This window comes from Poecilia latipinna, unplaced genomic scaffold (assembly GCF_001443285.1).
Source record: "Poecilia latipinna isolate Pla-1442-1.1 unplaced genomic scaffold, P_latipinna-1.0 Scaffold438, whole genome shotgun sequence".
Lineage (NCBI taxonomy): Eukaryota > Metazoa > Chordata > Actinopteri > Cyprinodontiformes > Poeciliidae > Poecilia > Poecilia latipinna.
In genome coordinates this window covers 183,430-202,593 of record NW_015113054.1, presented here as the reverse complement: position 1 = coordinate 202,593, position 19,164 = coordinate 183,430, and the positions used below count along the sequence as shown (strand labels likewise).

At 38.1% G+C, this 19,164-nt stretch overlaps 1 protein-coding gene across 1 annotated transcript in view; it reads right to left on the bottom strand.

Moving 5' to 3' along the window:
* Positions 1–3,232: 3,232 nt before the first annotated feature.
* Positions 3,233–19,164, bottom strand: part of cachd1 (cache domain containing 1) — a 94,809-nt gene continuing 78,877 nt past the window's right edge. The window contains exons 13-27 of the mRNA XM_015038335.1: positions 16,726–16,894; positions 16,497–16,639; positions 15,647–15,828; positions 14,557–14,667; positions 13,575–13,697; positions 12,964–13,063; positions 12,056–12,172; positions 11,604–11,764; positions 11,279–11,365; positions 9,948–10,064; positions 8,677–8,828; positions 7,780–7,941; positions 6,941–7,018; positions 6,736–6,837; positions 3,233–4,236 (exon numbers count right to left, since the gene is read on the bottom strand). Of these exons, the coding sequence (XP_014893821.1) occupies positions 3,986–4,236; positions 6,736–6,837; positions 6,941–7,018; positions 7,780–7,941; positions 8,677–8,828; positions 9,948–10,064; positions 11,279–11,365; positions 11,604–11,764; positions 12,056–12,172; positions 12,964–13,063; positions 13,575–13,697; positions 14,557–14,667; positions 15,647–15,828; positions 16,497–16,639; positions 16,726–16,894 (2,055 nt within the window). The 3' untranslated portion in view covers positions 3,233–3,985. The remainder of the gene's footprint in view (positions 4,237–6,735; positions 6,838–6,940; positions 7,019–7,779; positions 7,942–8,676; positions 8,829–9,947; positions 10,065–11,278; positions 11,366–11,603; positions 11,765–12,055; positions 12,173–12,963; positions 13,064–13,574; positions 13,698–14,556; positions 14,668–15,646; positions 15,829–16,496; positions 16,640–16,725; positions 16,895–19,164) is intronic.

The following is a 19,164-nucleotide window of genomic DNA, read 5'->3' as shown; positions in this document are numbered from 1 at the left end:
TTATAATATGCTGCATGAGTAGAGCAGCAGACGGACTTCCCCTTAATGGTGCAGTGAAACCTTTAAGGGTTTTTTATATTAGTTCTCAGCCATTCATTGCTTTCGTTTTTGTAGGGATAAAAAAGGGAGCTGGAGGAAAGTCGTAAGGCCGTAGCGTTTAAAAGCCGTTTCAGCCCAGTGTTTCAGGCGAGGCTACAGAGCAGTCCTTATGGAAATTTACATAAAATTTGCTTATGTGGAAGAAGTCAACACGCCGCCTCCTGATCTGTCCTCTCCGACTTTGACTATGAACTGAAGATTTTATTCCAGGTGGAACCTTAAAGCCTCAGCTGTTTTATTTCCAGTAGCTTTTTTTTTTTTTTTAAAGAAGGTTTTGGCAAATCTAGTGGTGTTTATTCATTAGTAGCTGGAGAGGAAGTACGGCAGAGAAGGGGAAAGAGAAAGTAACAAAGGCTGCTTGACCACTTTTCTCCACTTTTTTTCTTGTACTACTCTCAAATTTGCATTACTTTGTTTCCTCGCCATAGAAGCTACATCTGGTCTGGCTCTTGGTTTGGCTGCGATGCCTTACAGAAGGGGCATCAGCTGACATAACGCTGCCAGCAATTGAAAGTTCTCCCTTTCCTGACATTAACTTTTTACTTTTCATTGACATGGAAAGTAGTCCTACATCAGCTCTTCTGTATCTGCTCCATTTTCTCAAACACCCAGGTTTGGTGGTGGCTGTTTGTACTGCGCCCGGTTCTGGAAGGTTCTTCCTGTTAAAGAGGAGGTTTTTCATCTCCCCTGTTGCTACATGTTTGTTGTAAAGTCAATGCAATCGATTGTTGTTGCTACGTGCTCATCTAGGAGGACAGAATGCTGCAACATGATGCAATCTGCTGGCTTTAATTAGATAGAAAACTTTCAAAACTAATTTGAATATCTATTAATCCTACTGTTTGATAAGAACGATTAATTGGAACTTATGTGTGGTTGGACTGACACAAATTTATAGTAGTTCTGATTTAAAACTCTACTAAACACTCATGTTTTTGGATTGGTGGAGGAAGCCGGGGTATCTGAAGAGAACATTCAAACTTCACACAGGATTCAAACCCAAGACTTTCTTTCTGCAACGAATAAATTATTTAGAAATCATTTAGCCTCCCGTCTGACATCATGCTGACATCATCTTAGGAATCACAGACAGACAGTTTAACTGTAAAATGTACTTTATCACATTCACATTGCAATTAATCTCAGTTAACTGTATACGATACATTGGGAGCGGGGTTGGGAGACGTACACATGTTCCTTCGGTCAATAACTTGTAATTCTGTGTTCTGTATAAACACACATACTATATTTTTAAGCCTATTTGGAAATACTGCTGAAACAAAAAGATGAAGAATTCAGTTTGGAGTGAAAAAAGCCTCCATTTTCTGTATGCCTGTTCCACTCGAATCAAAAGATGCAACCCTTTCGCAGCTTTTTCTTCTTAAAAGAAAAGTGAAACAAATTAAGAGTTGGGTAGAAACATTTGGTTTGGTCGTTAATGGAAAACTGTCGAATCTAATTTAGCGTGTGGAGAGTTGTTTTGTATTTTACATAGCTTTCAAAGACACACAATAATAAACCTTTAAAAACTACAATTCTCTTTAACATAAACTGTGTATTAAAATTTCCAAGTACTGACTTCCATCCAATATGGACCTAAAGAAAAATAAGCCTAAAAAAATAAAAGAAAAACATCCAAGGCATCAAAGATATAGCGAGACACCATGAACAGACGATTCAATATCTGAATATCAACATTTGTTGTTTTTTTTTTAAATGAGTGTACAGGACATTAATAACTATTCATGACTCTGTATTTACACTTTATAATGGATCTCTGCAGAACAATAGACATCTTGGCACTCGTAAGATGCCACACCGACAGGATCTGAACAAAACAAAAGCACGGAAAGAAGCAACCTCACGAGAGAAACAGAGGATTTCCATTCATAATAAATTCACCTATTATTCTCTAACACTATTTTAAAAAAATAATGCTTTCAAGGAAAGTGTTTCCGGTGGATAGTCACACATTCATCACACACTGTCATTCCCTCCGACACACACAAACACACATGAAAACAAACGTACAGTTTGAGTGGTTAACCACAGAGGAGCCGACGGTCGGTTGTAAACCTCTGCCCAGCAGCAGCGTTCCTTTCCTTCCATTCTGATAAGAACGACGTCGATGCACACGGCCTTCACATGCAGCACATGCAGCATCAGCTTGGCCTCAAAGGCAAAAAGGTTGTAGTGAGACAACGTCCTGTCCCGCTTTTCTATTCAGGACAGAGAATGTCCGCCTACACCAGGGACTCTTAAAGGATCCCCCAATTATCATCCTGACACAAATCTCCCCGGCAGTGACTAAAGCCAGGAATGTTTTTATGCTGGTGTTGGCTTCAGGTGCTGCTCCTCCATCTACCAAAGGTTGAACTATTTTTTATTTTTTTTAAACAAGCACAAAAAATTCTGTTTTAGATGTGGAGAATAATTTTCCACCCTTATCGAAAATGCTTCCTTTGAACAATACACACACCTCGAGAAAACTGAAATATGTGCTACATGTAATGACACAGAATAAGGCTCATTATCCTGATTCTCCCCCCTCAAATTAAGCTTCATAAACGTGTTTACTGATCTTTTGAGTTTAATATGAGTTTGTTCTCACCATAAGCTTGAAAATGGCACAAAAACCTAAATGAAATTCACTCTGTTTCCTCTCGACATGTTTGACTTAGAGAACATCTTAAATTGATATTAAACTGATATCTCTACTGCTGCATAATCTGATTATCATAAGGTAACAAGATTTAAAACAAATTTTCTTTCATCATCTATGTCAGGGATGTGTAACCTTTATAATCCAAAGAGCCAACTCCTTATGAGCTGCAAATGTAACAAGACTGAAAAAAAAAAAAACAAAATTTTGGAAAAAAATCACAAATTAAAAAAAATTGTTGCAATAAAAAAAAAGTTTTATTTATGTAGCTTCTAACATGTGATAATAAAAATAGATCTAAGAAAATTAATAGTGTCTGTTGTATTTTCAGGGGAGAAAAAAAACAAAAATAATGAGCCTTAAATCTGATGTGTTGTTTGCAAAATGACTTACTGCCTCACTGCTTTGTCAGTTCCTGAAGATCTACGTCTTTAATAAATAGTAGAAAAATAATATTGTACTCAAAGTGTATTTTTTATGTATTTATGCAAAATGTTGAAGCATTTTCTTCCCTACGCTGATATTCACAAACATTCATGAAAGTGTTCAGGTACCACCCGACGGCATGTTGGATGACACCAGAAGCCTCTTTTTAGGAGAAAGGCTACAACTCCCAGATAAACGAACTCTGGAGACCAGAAAGTTGAGAGAAAAGTATCGTTAGAGTTCCACTAGACTCAGCTCTTTGTTAGGGAGAAAAAATATATATTTTTCTGTTTTTCAGAGATGCTGCCCTCTACTGTGCCCTTCCTGGATCTCTGGGCAATGGCCCTTTGCAGAGGTGCCACCTACTTTGGGCTGGATTTATAGCCAAGAAAAGTCCATACTGGACCCAACCTTGAAAGATTTGTGTCTCTGCTCAAAGTTTTTGGGTTCCAGTTGTCTCCTGTTCTCGTTAAAACTGAGTTCTGAATCCTTCAAAGGAAAAAAACTGGAAATCCAACTGCTTACATGTAGTGGCCCAGGTCTGCCTTTTGCATGTGCTTTAAGTTCGGCTGAATTAAAGAGGGGATGAGAGAAAGAAGATGTTGCCACAACGACACATTGCGGCATCATTCATAATTCAGAGTGAGAATCCGAGCAGCTCTGAGGAATTGGGTCCAACTGTGGTAATCTTCCTCCACTCGTCTGAACCTTGAAGTACACAGTGTGAATCGTCTCATTAAACTCAAATGTTTTACAAAAATAGTCTTTTGATAAAAACTAGTTCAGTCCCCTGGAGCATCAGCACTCTGCGTCCACGCTGTGCACGGTCACGGCGGCCTGCAGGTGATGCGTCTGTGTGTGCAGCGGGTGGTGGTGGGTGTGGACGTGTCGGTACGGGTGGAACTTGTGGCTCAGCAGCGCGGCTGTCTGAGGGGGCGTGTCCAGGTCCATGTCGTCGTCGTGGTTACCGACGTCGACCCCTGCCGAGAGGGGGTCGTTGTTTCCGGGCGGATTCTCGCTGTCCTCCTGTGGACTCATGGTGCTGTAGCCTGAACACAGAGATTGATTATGTTATCATCATCCTTAATGTATAAAAATACTTTCTTTAAATTTCAATAATTCTATGGTTACTATTGGAATAGATTTGAAATGGTAGCCATTTTTTGTTGTCAGACAATAATAAGTTTTATTTTATTAAAGTTTGAAATCCAAAAAGATTTAAAATCCTAACAGGAGTTAAAACTGGGAAGTCGCCTCGGATGCAGATTTACAAATTCAATGTCAAGAGAATAACAAGAAAAAAGGGTGAAAATGACCAATGACTGAAGAGGAGGAGGGGCGAAACGAATGAAAGAGATGAAGCAGGAGCTTGAAACTGTCCTCAGAATCACAATAAGTTTTTTTGGATGAAATAGTGCGAACAAACAAGAAATCTGACTTCAGTGTCAAGAAGTCAGATTGAAGAAACAATTTATAAAAATGAAAGGCAGGTTAAAATAATTCATATATGCAGTGGTGGGTACACTTCCACTAATCCGCTACCGTATTAGCGCTTTAGCTAACTTTGAAAACATTTAGCACACCTATGTACCCCGGAGAAAATTTTTCTGGATAAATTTTAAAGCGCTAATTTACTTGGTTGTTTCGAAAACTTTCAGTTGAATAAGATTCAACATTGTGTTGAAGTTTTGATTATCGACTTAAGGATTCTTCAAGCAGCTAGTCGTTTACATAGTTGCTCTTATTTTGAATGGGGTGAAACCTGTTTGTGGCAGGGAAGAAATTATCAATTCAACCGTTAGTCCAAATGAGTAGCTATCTTGAGGATATTGTTTAGTGGTCGTTATGCAGATGTTAGTCTGTGCTGCAGTAATTTTAAAAAATGCTATATTTAAATTTATTGAACAGAATAGCTGGATTAGTTAGTTTTTGTACATTTCTAAGAGTGTAATAAAAGATTCATTTATTTTGTGGCTTTTCATGCAGCTGTACTCTGTAGCAGTGATGCTAATAAGTGTAGAGGGTGCTGCATGCAGAAAAGATGCAAGGAGTGCAACTAGAAAGTGTTCCAACTCATTTGTTCTGTTTCACCATCTGTGGTGCTACATTCAGCAGAACCGCTTGCACATTCTGATTTTGTTTCATTTTAGCCCACACTCTTCTCTTCAAGTTCACCCCTGTTCTCCGTCAAACATCGGTTATGCAACAAGTACGAGAGATCCTGGTTGCCAGGAAGTGGAATGATGCCACATATGTGGGAGGCAGAGAGCCTGTGTGGGTGAAAGTGTCCGTCCACAGCAAGTGTCAGACTTAGAAAATTCTTAAAAAGCGAGCATGAGCCAGTCAGCTCAGATGAAGAGAAAATCAGGGTTCAGGCTTGTGATTAATGCGAAGAATAAAAGGAGAGCTCAGAACTGGGCGCAAAGGGAGAGAATGTGAAACTAAACTGAACAATTATTCAGGTTTCTTTTTTTTTTAACTTTGTGAAGCCTTGAAAAAGGAAGGTTTTCCTGTTTCCTAAGTGTCACAGAAAGTTCAGGGTCTGGACAATTAAGAAACCTTCATTTATTTCACATTACATGCTGCGTAATAAAACAAAACCTAGCAACCAGTGTGATTTTGACCCAGTCTTATTTGCAAAACAAAGTAGCAGCTTAATTAATTGGAATTTTTTTTTCCAAAAAAAAAAATTCCGCTATGTAATGCACCATGTTGGATTCAGGTCTGGACTTTGACTGGTCCATTCTAACGCCCTATTTGTAGCTCTGGCTGCAAGTTTAGTGGTCGTCTCACAGGATTTTTTTTCCCCCCAGTGTTTCTTTTATTTAACTCCATCCATCTTCCCACCAACTCTGACCCTCAGTCCTAGTGAAAGGCCTTCCCACAGCATGATACTACCACCACTGTGTTTGACATAGTGCAAGTTTTCTGTCACGTTTGCATGCATACCAAAATATTCAGCTTCTATCTGAATTTGGTCCACATGATACTGGTTGGTCACAAACATCTGATGGCTTCATAGTAGTAGCAGAATTAGAAACCAAATATCTGAACTCTGTTAACTAATTGGATCATTTCTGGATTTTATTTAGGGTGACAGAGTAAAAAGGGACTCTTTTTGTTTAAAAAAACAAACAAAAAAAACCGAATAATTTACGGTATGCAGCACTCTCCTTTAGTATTTCCCATTTAAAATGCCTACAAAATCCATTGAAGCTTTAAAATCCAAGTCTAGATGCTGGAGCCAAGATGCTCTAGCATCTTAGCTAGTGAGACTTGTCTAATAAGTCTCAATATGACAAGAAATTATTGTAGTTAACCCTTTTGCCTGTCAGCAAACCATCAATAAATTAACTGTTTTTCACAAAGTTAGAACCTGAGATTAAATAACTGAATTAAAATACAGGCTTAGAATTTTTTTTGACTTTAAAGGGGGTATTTCAGGAAAACAAATAGGATAAAAGGAACTTCATCAATTTTAAATAAACTCAAGCATATATGTTTACCCACTTATGTGTTTTACTAAATAAATTGAGTGTTTGTCTTACCATGGTCGCTCTCTGTCCCCGATCGGCCCCAGTACCTCCGTCTCCGTTCAGGACTGTGAGTGTGTCTCTCAATGACTGCAGCTATGAATCTGGTGTTACTGACTGAAAGTTAAGACAGCACACAGGTTAGCAAGGTGCTAAATGGAGGCTTTATTAAATAATAGGAGAGAAATGTTTGAAAATAGATGTAAGGTGGTGCGCTTACTGATTCCTCTGTCTTCATGACTGTCTTCGTCTCTCTCGTCTCTTTCATTGTCGAGGTTGGACATTCTCACAGACATTTCTGCAGGAAAAATAGAGAAAAATGACATAAAATAAGACACTCTTCACTGCTCGAGCATTCAACAGGTTAGGAGTGAACTGTTAAAAGGACAGAACTGCACTGTTTTATTGTCAAAGTGCCTCTTCTTATAGATTAACCAGAAAAGTTAAAGAATAATTAAATTTACAAATTTGTTCAAAACCAAAACATTTGCCAACAGTTTCATGATTTACAGTCATTAGTTATTCTACAATCAGCCACTGAAGTATTCAAAAGACAACAACCTGTCCACAAGACAACAATAACAAAAACAATGACTATATAGTTTTCATCTCATCGTGTATTACAAAACCTCATACTTATCCAAGTAAATCTAGACGAAAAAGGATGAAAACAATGATTACATGTGGCTTTGAATATAAAGTGAGTGATATAACGTTTTTCTCCAACTGATGTACGAGTGTTTACTAATTTTCTTAATTAGTAGATAGATTTTTTAACACACACATTTCCTTTGGTAAACTGATACAAAAAGTTAACATGAGCATTTTTATTCACAAGTGAAACTCTGAAAAATGTGGTGTACATTTGTCTCCAGCCCCACTTACTTCAACCTCATTTTCATGTTATTGTATTATTTCCTTATAACCTCTGTAGTAAAGCTATGGATATTGTTTTTGAATAAGAAGAAAATGTCAAAATATAACGCTTCATCTGCAGTTGCCTCTATTTCGATATAGATGCACCGTCTCTTTAAGACATGAATCTGTCCCCAGACTCACCCTGTGCAGCAAGTGGTGACATGTGCTGGTGTGAGCGTCTGTGGATCTGATGTCGGTAGGCGTACACGGCCAGCACCAGCACCATGATGCATCCCATGATGCCCCCAGCGACCGGACCCACAGGGGCGCTCTTGATCATGTTCAAAGATGCCACTTCCTCATCTGCAAAAGAAGTGAAAAGAATGATGAAGAAGAATGATTTTACTCATTTTCAAGTAACATTTCTGCTGTTATTGAACATCTGCTTTTCTGCACTGCACTGAGATACTGCATTGTAAATACTCTGTTGTCTCTTTTAATGTTCAGCACATACATATTATGTATGCACATGGAAAAAAAAAATCACCATACTCATTTGCACATTCCTAGGATTACAATTTCTTTTCTAGCTTATAACTGTAGAGTATTCTTATGTTATATAGTACATTATTATTATTGTTGTTGTTAGTTTTTTTGGAATTTTTGTGTGAACCTCTTGATTCTGCTCTTACAACTGAACATTCCCTCTGGAAGCCAGTGGGAATATTATTATTAATGTTATTAATATATTTTATATTTTTTAAAAGAATCAGTTAAAAATCTTCCAAAAGCCTGAAGAAGAAACAAAATCAAACTATTTATGCTGAGATTCAATCCCCTGCTGCGATGCTGGTACATTTTTATACATGATTTCTGTTCTATCATACGTGTGAAATATTATCAACGCAAGGCAGACAGCCAAAGCTGTTGAGAAAACATGTACACATTTTTAGGAAAAAAAAAAATAAAAATAACGGTCCATAAATTACATGATTAGAGAGCTGCTATTTCAAAGCAAATGTGTTCTTGTTATATTTATGTAGGTTGTGTATTTTCTTCTATTCAAATGTGCTGATTTCCAGGGTTCCTTTAACTCACCAATAAGACCCAGACCATCTGCATATGGACTCTTGGCTCCAACGATGCCTCCAAAACACTCCTTCTGCAGAGCGCAGTACGGCTTGTCCAGGTGGGTCTTACCATCGCTGTCCACCATGCACCACTCACAGTCCAGCACACCGAAACAGTCACTGAAACACAGAGCAGCATACGGAGATTAGAACAAGAATATAAACATGAATATACTGTGCATATAGCAGAAGGAATTATCTTCATTCTCAGGATATTCTTCTATGGTAAGTGTAGTAATGTCACTTTCACTATTGGACTTTGTGCAACAAGACGTGTTTGGAAAAGTCGTTATGATCCCATAAACCTGAGAGCACGGCATCAACTGCCAAGCACGGCAGTGGTGGCAACATGCTGTGGGGATACAGTAAAGTGAATATATTTGTAAAGGAGGGGAATAATAAAATTACTCAACTTCCCCTTAAATCAACAGCTATATTCCAGTGTTGTATTGGTGTTTCAATACGATGATGACCCAAAACGCACATCAAAAGTGGTTTGTTAACAAATAAAGTAGGAAACATAAAACTTTTTGAAACCTCAACCCTCCTGAACAGAGGTCAAATATTCAGACAGAATTATTCTTGATGGAAAAAAAATCTTATTACGACATAAAGAGATCAGTATCTGTGGATTCACCCAGTTTGCATTTTTCTGTTAAACGTAACTCCAAGTTATTTGGAGAAGATTGACTTTTTCCTAGACTTTTTCATATACAGCATGTCTAAAAAATATTCAAAAGAAATTTTAGATTGGGAAGCTGAAACTGACTGGTGTTTTCAAAACAGCCAATCCTGGACCACCAGTTATTTTTCTTGGTGCTGATTGACTGAAACCCCTAAGAGTGGAAAGAAGGAAAACTATAAACGTTAGCTTAGTGGCAATTCTAAAACAGTTTCCACTGTGTATATTAATGCATATTAAGGTATAGTTGGTGTTTGAAGTATTAAAATTTGAAGTTATTAGCATTTCAGAGGGGATCACTGTGGTCCCTAACCCTTGCAAATACTAGGGGTCCATTGTATAATAAATAATTTAATTGGGGTAGCATTTTTATACTGAGCCTGAACAGAGATCACAAAATCACTGAAGTTGTATGATCTACACATTGAAAAAAAAAAAAACTGCCAAAAAATGGTGTTGCTTCATATTTTTTGCCCTTTTGACTTGCAGGTGCTCGTAATACATCTTTAAACTTTACAAATATATGCATATTAAAGAAGTGCAGAGAGAGTGTGCACCTGCTGGAGTATCTCTGGCTGCAGCGGGTGTTGATGCACTGCGGCAGGGTGTCATGCAGACCGGGATCAATCACATTCAGGCTGACTGGTTCTTGATGCACCTCACAGCTGGGGTTCCTGTATAACAAATCAACAGGATGAAGAAGGAAAAAAACAAAGAGGGGCACTTCCATTGGTTACAGTAAAATGGAAAAAACAAAACAAAACAAACAAAAAACCCCCCCAAAAAACAAAGGAGTAATTTAAATCTAGGAATGGAACATGACTGTATGCAACAGGAGGGAATAAACATCATCATATGGAGTCTGTTAAAGCACAGCAACACAAAAAATAGACAAGCTGACAGTGAAAATGCTAATTACATAAAGCAGGGATCTGAGACATTGACGTGCTGTCACAGGCAGCTGATGGCTGATGAAAGGAGGTGGGTGAAACAACAAGAATGATGGACAGAGAATGATGGACAGAGAATGATGGACAGATGCGGAGTGACAGACGCAGAGAGGAAAACTGGTAAGGGCAGCAAGAAAAACGGAGGATGAGAAAACCCACAGAAACATCCATCTGTACAATGTAGTTCATATATAATGCAAATATTACAACCAAACACTTCTGTAGGGATGAAGGGGCAACACTTTAAAATGGATAAAAGTTCAGAGTTAAAGCAGTTTAATTTAATCTTAAAATACATCCAGAATGTTATTTTATGGCTCATAAAGTGCCTGACCAAAATGCAAGTTAAAAATTAGCATCTCCTCGATACATTTGTGGGAATGTGAATGTCTATAAATATGACGTTGTGTCAACAATATATTAAGATTTGAAGTAGAGTAATTCTCAATCACTGACAAAATAGACATCTTAAACTAATCATTAAAACCCCCAAATAATATAGCACTAATGTAAATTATGAGTGTAAACATCTGATCAGAGACCTTAATACAGAAGGAAAACATAACATGGTGGACAGAGGGCAGATCGCGATTCTTTAAAGCCGGTTTTTGTGTTAATTCACAGTGAAATGTGAAAGATTCCCGTTGCGATACTGAGACATGATTAGAGCTTTCCTAATGAGTCATCTGAATACTCCGTGCATTTCTCCCCCCCACCCCCGTCTTCCCGAATGGTTATTGCGCTCTCTTCTGGACTCCCACTGCTCTACCTTCACACCCAATCCTGAGTCCAAATTACTCTGCAGGTTCCAAGCTGCTTGTTTAGTATTTGGTTTTATCACCAAACTCTCATTTGTTGCTCACTTTCTCTGTTGTCATCCATAAAACAAGCTTGTGTTTGGACCTGTAGTAGTAAGAGTTGCTTCATTTGTGACTGACCTGTTCTCAGCATTGGTGAGGTTGCCTGTGCACTCATTGACCTCCAGAGGGCACTCACAAGGACACTCGCACTCATTCTGCTCCATCCTGCATAAGGAAGCAGACCAATCAGCTTCAAAGTAAATAAAGAATATCATTATTATCCTTTAGAGTTTAAATATATCTGTTTTAATGAAGATGTGCTTAAACATGCATCTTTAGGCAGGATATTTCTCCTGCCTAGGAACTATATTCTAGTTCTGATGCTACATAACCTATAAAAACTTAAATAAACCACTATTTTATTCTTTTTTCGAAAGAAAAATATTTTTCTATCAGCAACCACCTGTGGCAGTTGAGGCAGAGGCGGTCCACCGTGCTGCAGGCACAGAAAGCCAGCGAGTCACACGTCTCATTGACGATGCCAGCAAATGCATTGGTGCCGGGGATTCTAGTCAGGCGATACTTGGAGCAATGGCTGCCATGGACAAGGTTGGTCAGGTCTCCCTGAGTGAGGAAGAGAGGAGACGAAACCTATGTCAACCAACCAGTTCACCATTTATGTCTTAATATGCTTTTTAATTCGGCCAGTTAACTCAAATCAGATTTGACTTATTTTTTAAGAAATATGGTTTAGGTTTGTTGGCTGTATATATGTAAATAAGACTCTGTTTGCTTAACTTTAACCGTGAATTGGGAGAAATGAATTTGCAGTACTGAAAACCACCACAAGATGGCAGTGCAATACTGGCTGATGGTTTAGAATAGTTTGTCGGAGTCCACTGGTTTCTGCCTTACCACGATGCTGGTGTTGAACTTGTAGAAGCGCTGCACTGTCCGGTCGCTGAAGCTGTTGCAAAGATTTTTCTTGACAAAGTTTGGATGGTTCAGGATGTCATTGGCCACAAGTGGCTCCTAGAATAAAACACAAACATACAACAAACAAGGAAAATGTTAATTTATAATTGCATATAAATAACTCTGCGAAATAAAAATCTTTATATACTTTAAATGCAGTTTGCTAATTAATTTTGTTTTTCTGATTTAATACCCAAATGTGAAAGGCAGTTTTTACTGAGATTACAATAAGAAAGTGTCTCTAACTAGATAACTGAAAAAGTCGTAAGTTAAATATATGGACATTGCAAGGATGGAAGATAATCTGGTATGACTTACTTTGCGCCTAGATGTGTAACTTTACCTTAATTTAAACAGTAAATATATAATGTAGACCTTAAGCCTGTAAGTGCTGAAAATGTGAAACAGAATTGCTGTATAATCTGCAAATTCTTTGTTTGTTAACGTAAATTAGTCATTTTAAGAGTCCTTTGTATGTCTTAAAATAAGAATTCAATACTAAATGTGGCTGATGTGTAATCAAGGTTTGAAACAGCAGTTGGACAACTTATGTACAGGACACATTCTGCTTATCTAGGCAATAAGACTTTCACTAGGATTATCCTGAATGGATGTGTTGTGGCTCATTGGTCAAAAATGGAAAAAGTTTGGAATCTATGCAGGAAAATTAAGTGAGTTAGGGCAGACAGCTTTACCAGACCACCGAAGCGACCTTAGATGTTTGTGACCATAAAGTTATTGAAAGTAGAACATTCTATCTTTAAAGTGGTTTAATTGTTTCTGTGTACTCTGTAAATACAAAGGCCTGCCTAATTGAAACTAACTTAATATATATCTCAACCCTTTACCTTGTGAGTGATGTGCTGTTGTTCTGCTGGGGCATGACCCTTCGGGTCAATGAGGGTTGGGTGAGCAACCAGGTATCCTCTGTCCTCCATTATAAAGCACCTGAATTACAAAACAGATATAAGTAACAATTTCAAATAAGATCCAAGATACAATTTCCTTCCTTTCCGTTCAAAAATAGCCTTCTTTTAACTGAATGTTTTGGCTCCATTCTACTTCTGACTGCTTCTCAAATATTTTGCCATATGCAGCTTCTTCCTGTTGCAACTCCCTTAAAAACTAAAGCTGTTTTACATGGCTTATAAAAGCAAAACAGAACAGGGGGTTTGGGAGGAGAGTTAGGGAGTAACCTAGAAATGGATGTGGATGAGAGATCAAAAGAAAGAAGATGAATAAAGTTATGGGGTACTGATGCAGGACTCCCTCAGGACTGCTGATAATCAGCTTATTTCTTCTTCCCGCTTTCTGTTGTCTTCTCTGTCTCTCAGCAACTTTTGTTCTTGCCCAATGAAACATGAATGTTGTAAGCTTGCAAAGACTTCCAGGGGGAATCGAGGGGGAAAAAAGGGGGAATTATCTGCATGGACGAGTGAAAAATCTACCGTCTCCCTACCTGATCTTATGGCCTTTATCCTGGTTGCAGATGGGCAGCAGATCCAGCAGGACCTTATAGAAATAGCGAAGAGTAAAGTCTATACCCATCACTGCCACTGCATACCCAGGGGCCATCTGAGAGCTGCAGGCAGAGCAGAAAAACAGAAAAATGAGTCATGTTGAAAGAAGAAAAAAAAAACAAAAAACAAAAGCTGGGAAAATGAAAATTCTCTGAGCCATCCCACAAGTAATCCAACTTTTATACAGATCTTTGTAAAACAAGGCTAAATTAAACACCAAAAAAACCACGTAATTTTGCAATCTGTCTCAGTCTAACATACTGTTTGTTACACTCACTGACCAATTCAACTACAAAACACAACCCTGCCTTATCACACACCCTTAAACTGTGTGTTTATTTCTATCCAGAATACTTGAAGGGGCTGTGATAAACTGTTTGGATTGTGGCGCTGTCAGAATCCCGGTGGCCATGATGCTCTGTTGTATTTTAGGCTCACTGACTTAGAAACAAACATTCTAATCTCGGCCCAGGACTCTTTTTAGACATTTTCAAATCTCTTCTGCACCAGCGACAAAACATATTTCCATTTCTCTCCTTTCCCCCCCTACTACTGTGTAACAACACACTGTTTTGCCTGATAGTACTTTACAAGAGAAGAATTGATGATAATTATAACAGAACATGGATCATTTACTCATTGAAAAGCAATGAAAGAGTCCGTCTCAGTATCTTGTCATTTGTGTCAAATTATTTCCTGTTTTCAGAGATAGCTGGGTCTCAGTGAAATGACCCCCAGGATAAAATTCTTGCTGATCATGATATCTTCCCTCACAACAGTGGCTCTATTGAGCAGAAAGTAAAAAGGCTCAAACATAATGGTCAATAATTAAACGCTTACTGGGGGTGACTCTTATAAATCTAGAGGAAACAGACCAGACATTCCATTCGCTAATATTAAACTGGAACCATTTTATTTTACCTTGAGGCATGAATAGTGTGGCTGATGGTGACGACGTAACCTGCGCCGCCAACATCCAGGTAGGGACCAGTGAAGGTGATGAGGCCTGGGTTGGCCACAGCATGCTGGTACCTGTACGACACACTCAGAGTTACCCAGGACAATCACTTCCCTCTGGGCTCAGTGAAACCGGAGCAAATTCGAATAATCAAAGGAAACAACAGCTACTTCCGTAATAACGTTCACAAAGTGAGATCCATATATAGATTTACTACATGCAGAGAGGTTTCGAGTATTTATTTTGAATAATGTTGATAATAGCTCAGAGGTACTGAAAACAAAAAATTGTATTTATTAGAAAATTTGATTACATAAGACTACATAATCATGTCAGATTTGTTCATGTTTGTGAGGCTAGCTAGCAGTACTAATAATACAATGACAATATCTTCCCCTCATTATCTGTATGTTATCATGGGTACAGCACATTGTGTGCTATGCATTTGGCATTCTATGATAAAATTGTTATAGATGCAAATAAGCAGTTAATTACCGTGACCTTCATATAATTTTATGAGTGGCTGCTGTTCTGAATTAAAATTCTGGGGTCAGAATTCCTGCTGCAGAGGTTCTCCACGTGTTATTTCCAAACAAACATAACTTTACAGAAAGGTGTGCTTTTTTAAAATAAATAAATAAATAAATAAATAGTTTTGACTTTTCATGCAATTTAATAGTGTAATAATACGTCCCTGAGCACTTTGTACATGTTCTGGTCTTGGCTAGTTAAGTCCTGTAAAGTTGTGAATTGTAAAATTTATATTATATCCTTATAAAAAGCCACAATAGCATTGTGCTCACATGAGTTATAATTCAGAAAACATAAATTTGACAGTAACTGACTTAATAATAGAAAGGGGAAAAAAGCAGTTCAAACTTCATAAGAGTAACTTTACCAGACTGAAGCTATGAATATCACATATTTGTTTCTCTTTAACAGGAGCAAACTCCAGAACTATTCTGGATCGCCCTTCGCAGCCCGAAAACAAAACTCCAAACACCTTTAATGTCATCTTGCCCCCCTTTTAAAGCCCACCAAAGTAAACCTCACCATTGTCTGCGGGTCGGGTCGAATGCTTTGTCCATCAGCGATCCTGGGTAAATCCGGAGCACCCCGCTGGGCGTTGCTATGTAACGGCGCACAATGTAGCAGTTGAGGCTACTCATTTCCATTAGTGTCATCCACTCATCCGTAACATGACTGGTTGCCATAACCTCGTTCCTGACAGAGGACTGTGGAGGGGAAAAGAAGAAGGGATGAAAGATGAGAAAGGAAGGAGAGAAACAGCAGGGGTTGAAGAAACTTGGATCCATTTTGTGTGTTTTTGCCTTGAATCCAAGTTGTGAAAACTTTTTTTACAATGTTTGCCTTGAGAACAAAATGACTAAAAAAGAAAATCCATTTATGAGGTGGCATTAGAGGAAATAAATCTGACTGATTAATCGCTAAGCCTGGAAAAATCCCATCTCAGAACCATTCTGAGACAAACCTTCGAGTTTGAAAGGGGTGATGAGGTCACTGGAGGGGGTCTTTAAGACTAGCCTGGGAATCTGCACTGAGACTCCGCTTTGGACTTCCAACTCCCCCCAGGAAAGGAATGCACACAGAATGCCAAAACCTTTGTGGGAGTTTATCCCCTTCCTCTTAAAGTTGCAGAACATCTTCACAACTTCTGAAATTTTACCTGAAGAATTATTTAAAAACGAAGTTGACCAAAAAACACCTATTAAAGCACAGTCCTCCGCAAAACATGTCAGGGTTAAGTTGAAGTTTAGAATGTGAGTGTCATAACAGGAGGAAGAGATGTAAACAGGCCTCAGCCTGGGGGTGCGCCATGTGTTTGTTAGGTAAACGAAATACCTCTGTGTGTGAATGTTGTGTGTTTTAAGGGCTTGCGTACCTTGAGGCCTGGATTGGCAATAAGCCTGGTGTTATCGCTGAGGTAGGCCGTGTAGTGCTCCACCATCCGCTTCGTCTCCGGCTGACTGAGATGTTCATACGGAGAGGAGAAGCTACCAGCAGACAGCATCACTGTGGGGGATTCTGGGAAATAGGCAGAGGGACAGTAGAGTCAGTTAGAGCTCAGTAAAATTATAATAGGGATCTGTTGAATTTAGAGTTGTCCGTACCAACAGTGGCGAGCTGCTTGAAGTGCAGGCAGGAGCTGGGTTGGCCCAGCAGGTCTAAGCGATGGTACAGCAGCTTAGAGCTGGGAGGCGTGTTCAGGTTCTTCAGCTGCTTCACTGGGATCTCCGGCTGGATGTACACGATGCACAAAATAAAAGACGTGTCCTGGACCTGAGGGATAAAAGAGGAGAGCTTATTGGATGCTTTTAGTTGGACACACCCAATGACTGTCAAAAGACAATCTCTTTTGAATGTCTTTTGATAAAAACTAATTAAAAACAAGTTGTATAACCGGGACTTTTGATTCTGTAATACCCTTTTAAAGAAATGTACCAAACAATGCAAGTCTACAACATGGAGAAAGAGTTACAGTTTGGTATGAATAATTCCTTATTATTTGAAAAATCTTCCTGCAACTGACATACAAAACGAATTATTTTGCAATTCAAGATTTCCAGAGTCCTATTTGACAACTCAATACTTTTCCAGGCTCAGATTTCTCAATTTATCCATCTGCTTTTATGACAACTTAATATTTAAACTAAAAACATTTATCTTGTTGAGTTTCATTATCTGTTTGTTGTATAAATCATAAAAATATCTCAAAGCTGAAGTTGGGTAATGAGATAAAAGGCTAATTTACAGTTGTTGTTTTTTTGTTTTTTTTACATTTTATCTAATTTGTTTTAGCACTTCTCAACAGATGAAGTAATTATTCTGCACTAAATACATATTCTTTAAAGCAGTGTTAGTAGTATTTCTTATCTTTGTTATGAAATATCAAAGATATTAAACAGCAGCTCAGAGCTTTGTTTTGCATCTCAAGTAGTTAAGAAAACCACAGGTTTCATCTCAAACCATACTTTAAGATGGGCTTTGAATTAGTTTTACGATGGATTCTCAGTCAGTAAATCCAAAAGCAGAACAACTGAGGTTTGGTAAAAATGATCTGATGATGATGTTGCAAATATAAAATAAAAGATTTCATTTAAACTTAATCAACATACATTTATGTAGTTGATCATTTTTAAAAGGTAAAAGTCTAAAAACATGTATTTCCCTGACTTCTCAAGACCATTTTCCAATTTTGATCTTTTTGAACTCAGGATTTTGTGATCATGCATCAATGTGTACCCAACTTGGGAATGTTTCATGCATTTTCTATAATCTCCTATGTTTCCTACCATTAGAAAACAATATTTTCTACTTGTAGAAAATATAGTTATGCGACTCCCATAAAGATCAATTAGAAAGTCATTGCAATTTATTTTTGGTTGTTCACAGGTCATAACTGGCCAAATTTCAGGAGTTTAGAGCCATAATCAGTGAAACAAAGGTGTACTGTAAAATCTCTAGAAAACAATATACCGTATTTTCCGCACTGTAAGGCACACCTAAAAACCTTCTATTTCCTCAAAAGCCGACAGTGCACCTCATAATCCGGTACGCCTTATATAAGGACCAATATTGAGCCACAACAGGTCTAGCAACTACGGTAAGCAACTGCCGACTTCATTTTCGCCCGTAGAAGAAGAAGCGTGCGGCGCATGCTGGGATAGCTGTCAGAACGCTGTTTTGTAATCTATTAATAAAGTTTGACTGACCTATCTGCCTATCGATCGTCTATAATCAGGTCGTCTGCAGGTCATTTAGCACCACGTTCTCCACGAACATGCTGTGCGCGAACTGAGAAGGGTGACCATCGTCCGGCCACGCCCCGGCCCAGTCGCGGAAGGCTCTCCTAACCGACCGGAGTCGGACTGTTTTGTTGACATTCTTTTTAGTGCAGCTCCATCTAGTGGATGCATAACATAACTCCAGCCTCTACTGTAGCGTCTATTCTAAACGCCTTATATATGAAAAAAGTTTTAAAATAGGCCATTCATTTAAGGTGCGCCTTATAATCCGGTGCACTTTATAGTGTGGAAAATACGGTACAGTTAAATTGTAAAGTGTGAACATTTGCATATGAACATACAAATACTTAAATAACTGATAAGTAATGGCTAAATGAAATTGAGGTAAAAAAAAAAAAAAAAGCAAAAATGGCAAATTAATTGAGAGCTGGAAAAAACATCAAAGCTACATCCCCAAATTGTGAAAATGAAGACAATTTTAATTTTGGAGACGCTCTAATGTGTATCTTAACTCATCTTCACATACCCAGGGGAGCAATTACTTATGCCTCCAAATAAATCTGAAGCTTTAAAATCCTTGTGTTCAGCATTCGTGTTTTTAAAGACAAGCTCAACTTTACAATGCCAGAGATTTATGGCTGCAGGAGAACATAAATGTGTCCCTTTCAAAAATAGATCTTAAAATAACCCTTCATTGTTCTTCTATTGCTACATTTTATTTTTTTTTACATAAAATCAGGTAGTAATATAATTGTCATAAAACCATCTCTTCAAATAAATCTGCATCTCAATCCACCTGGATAT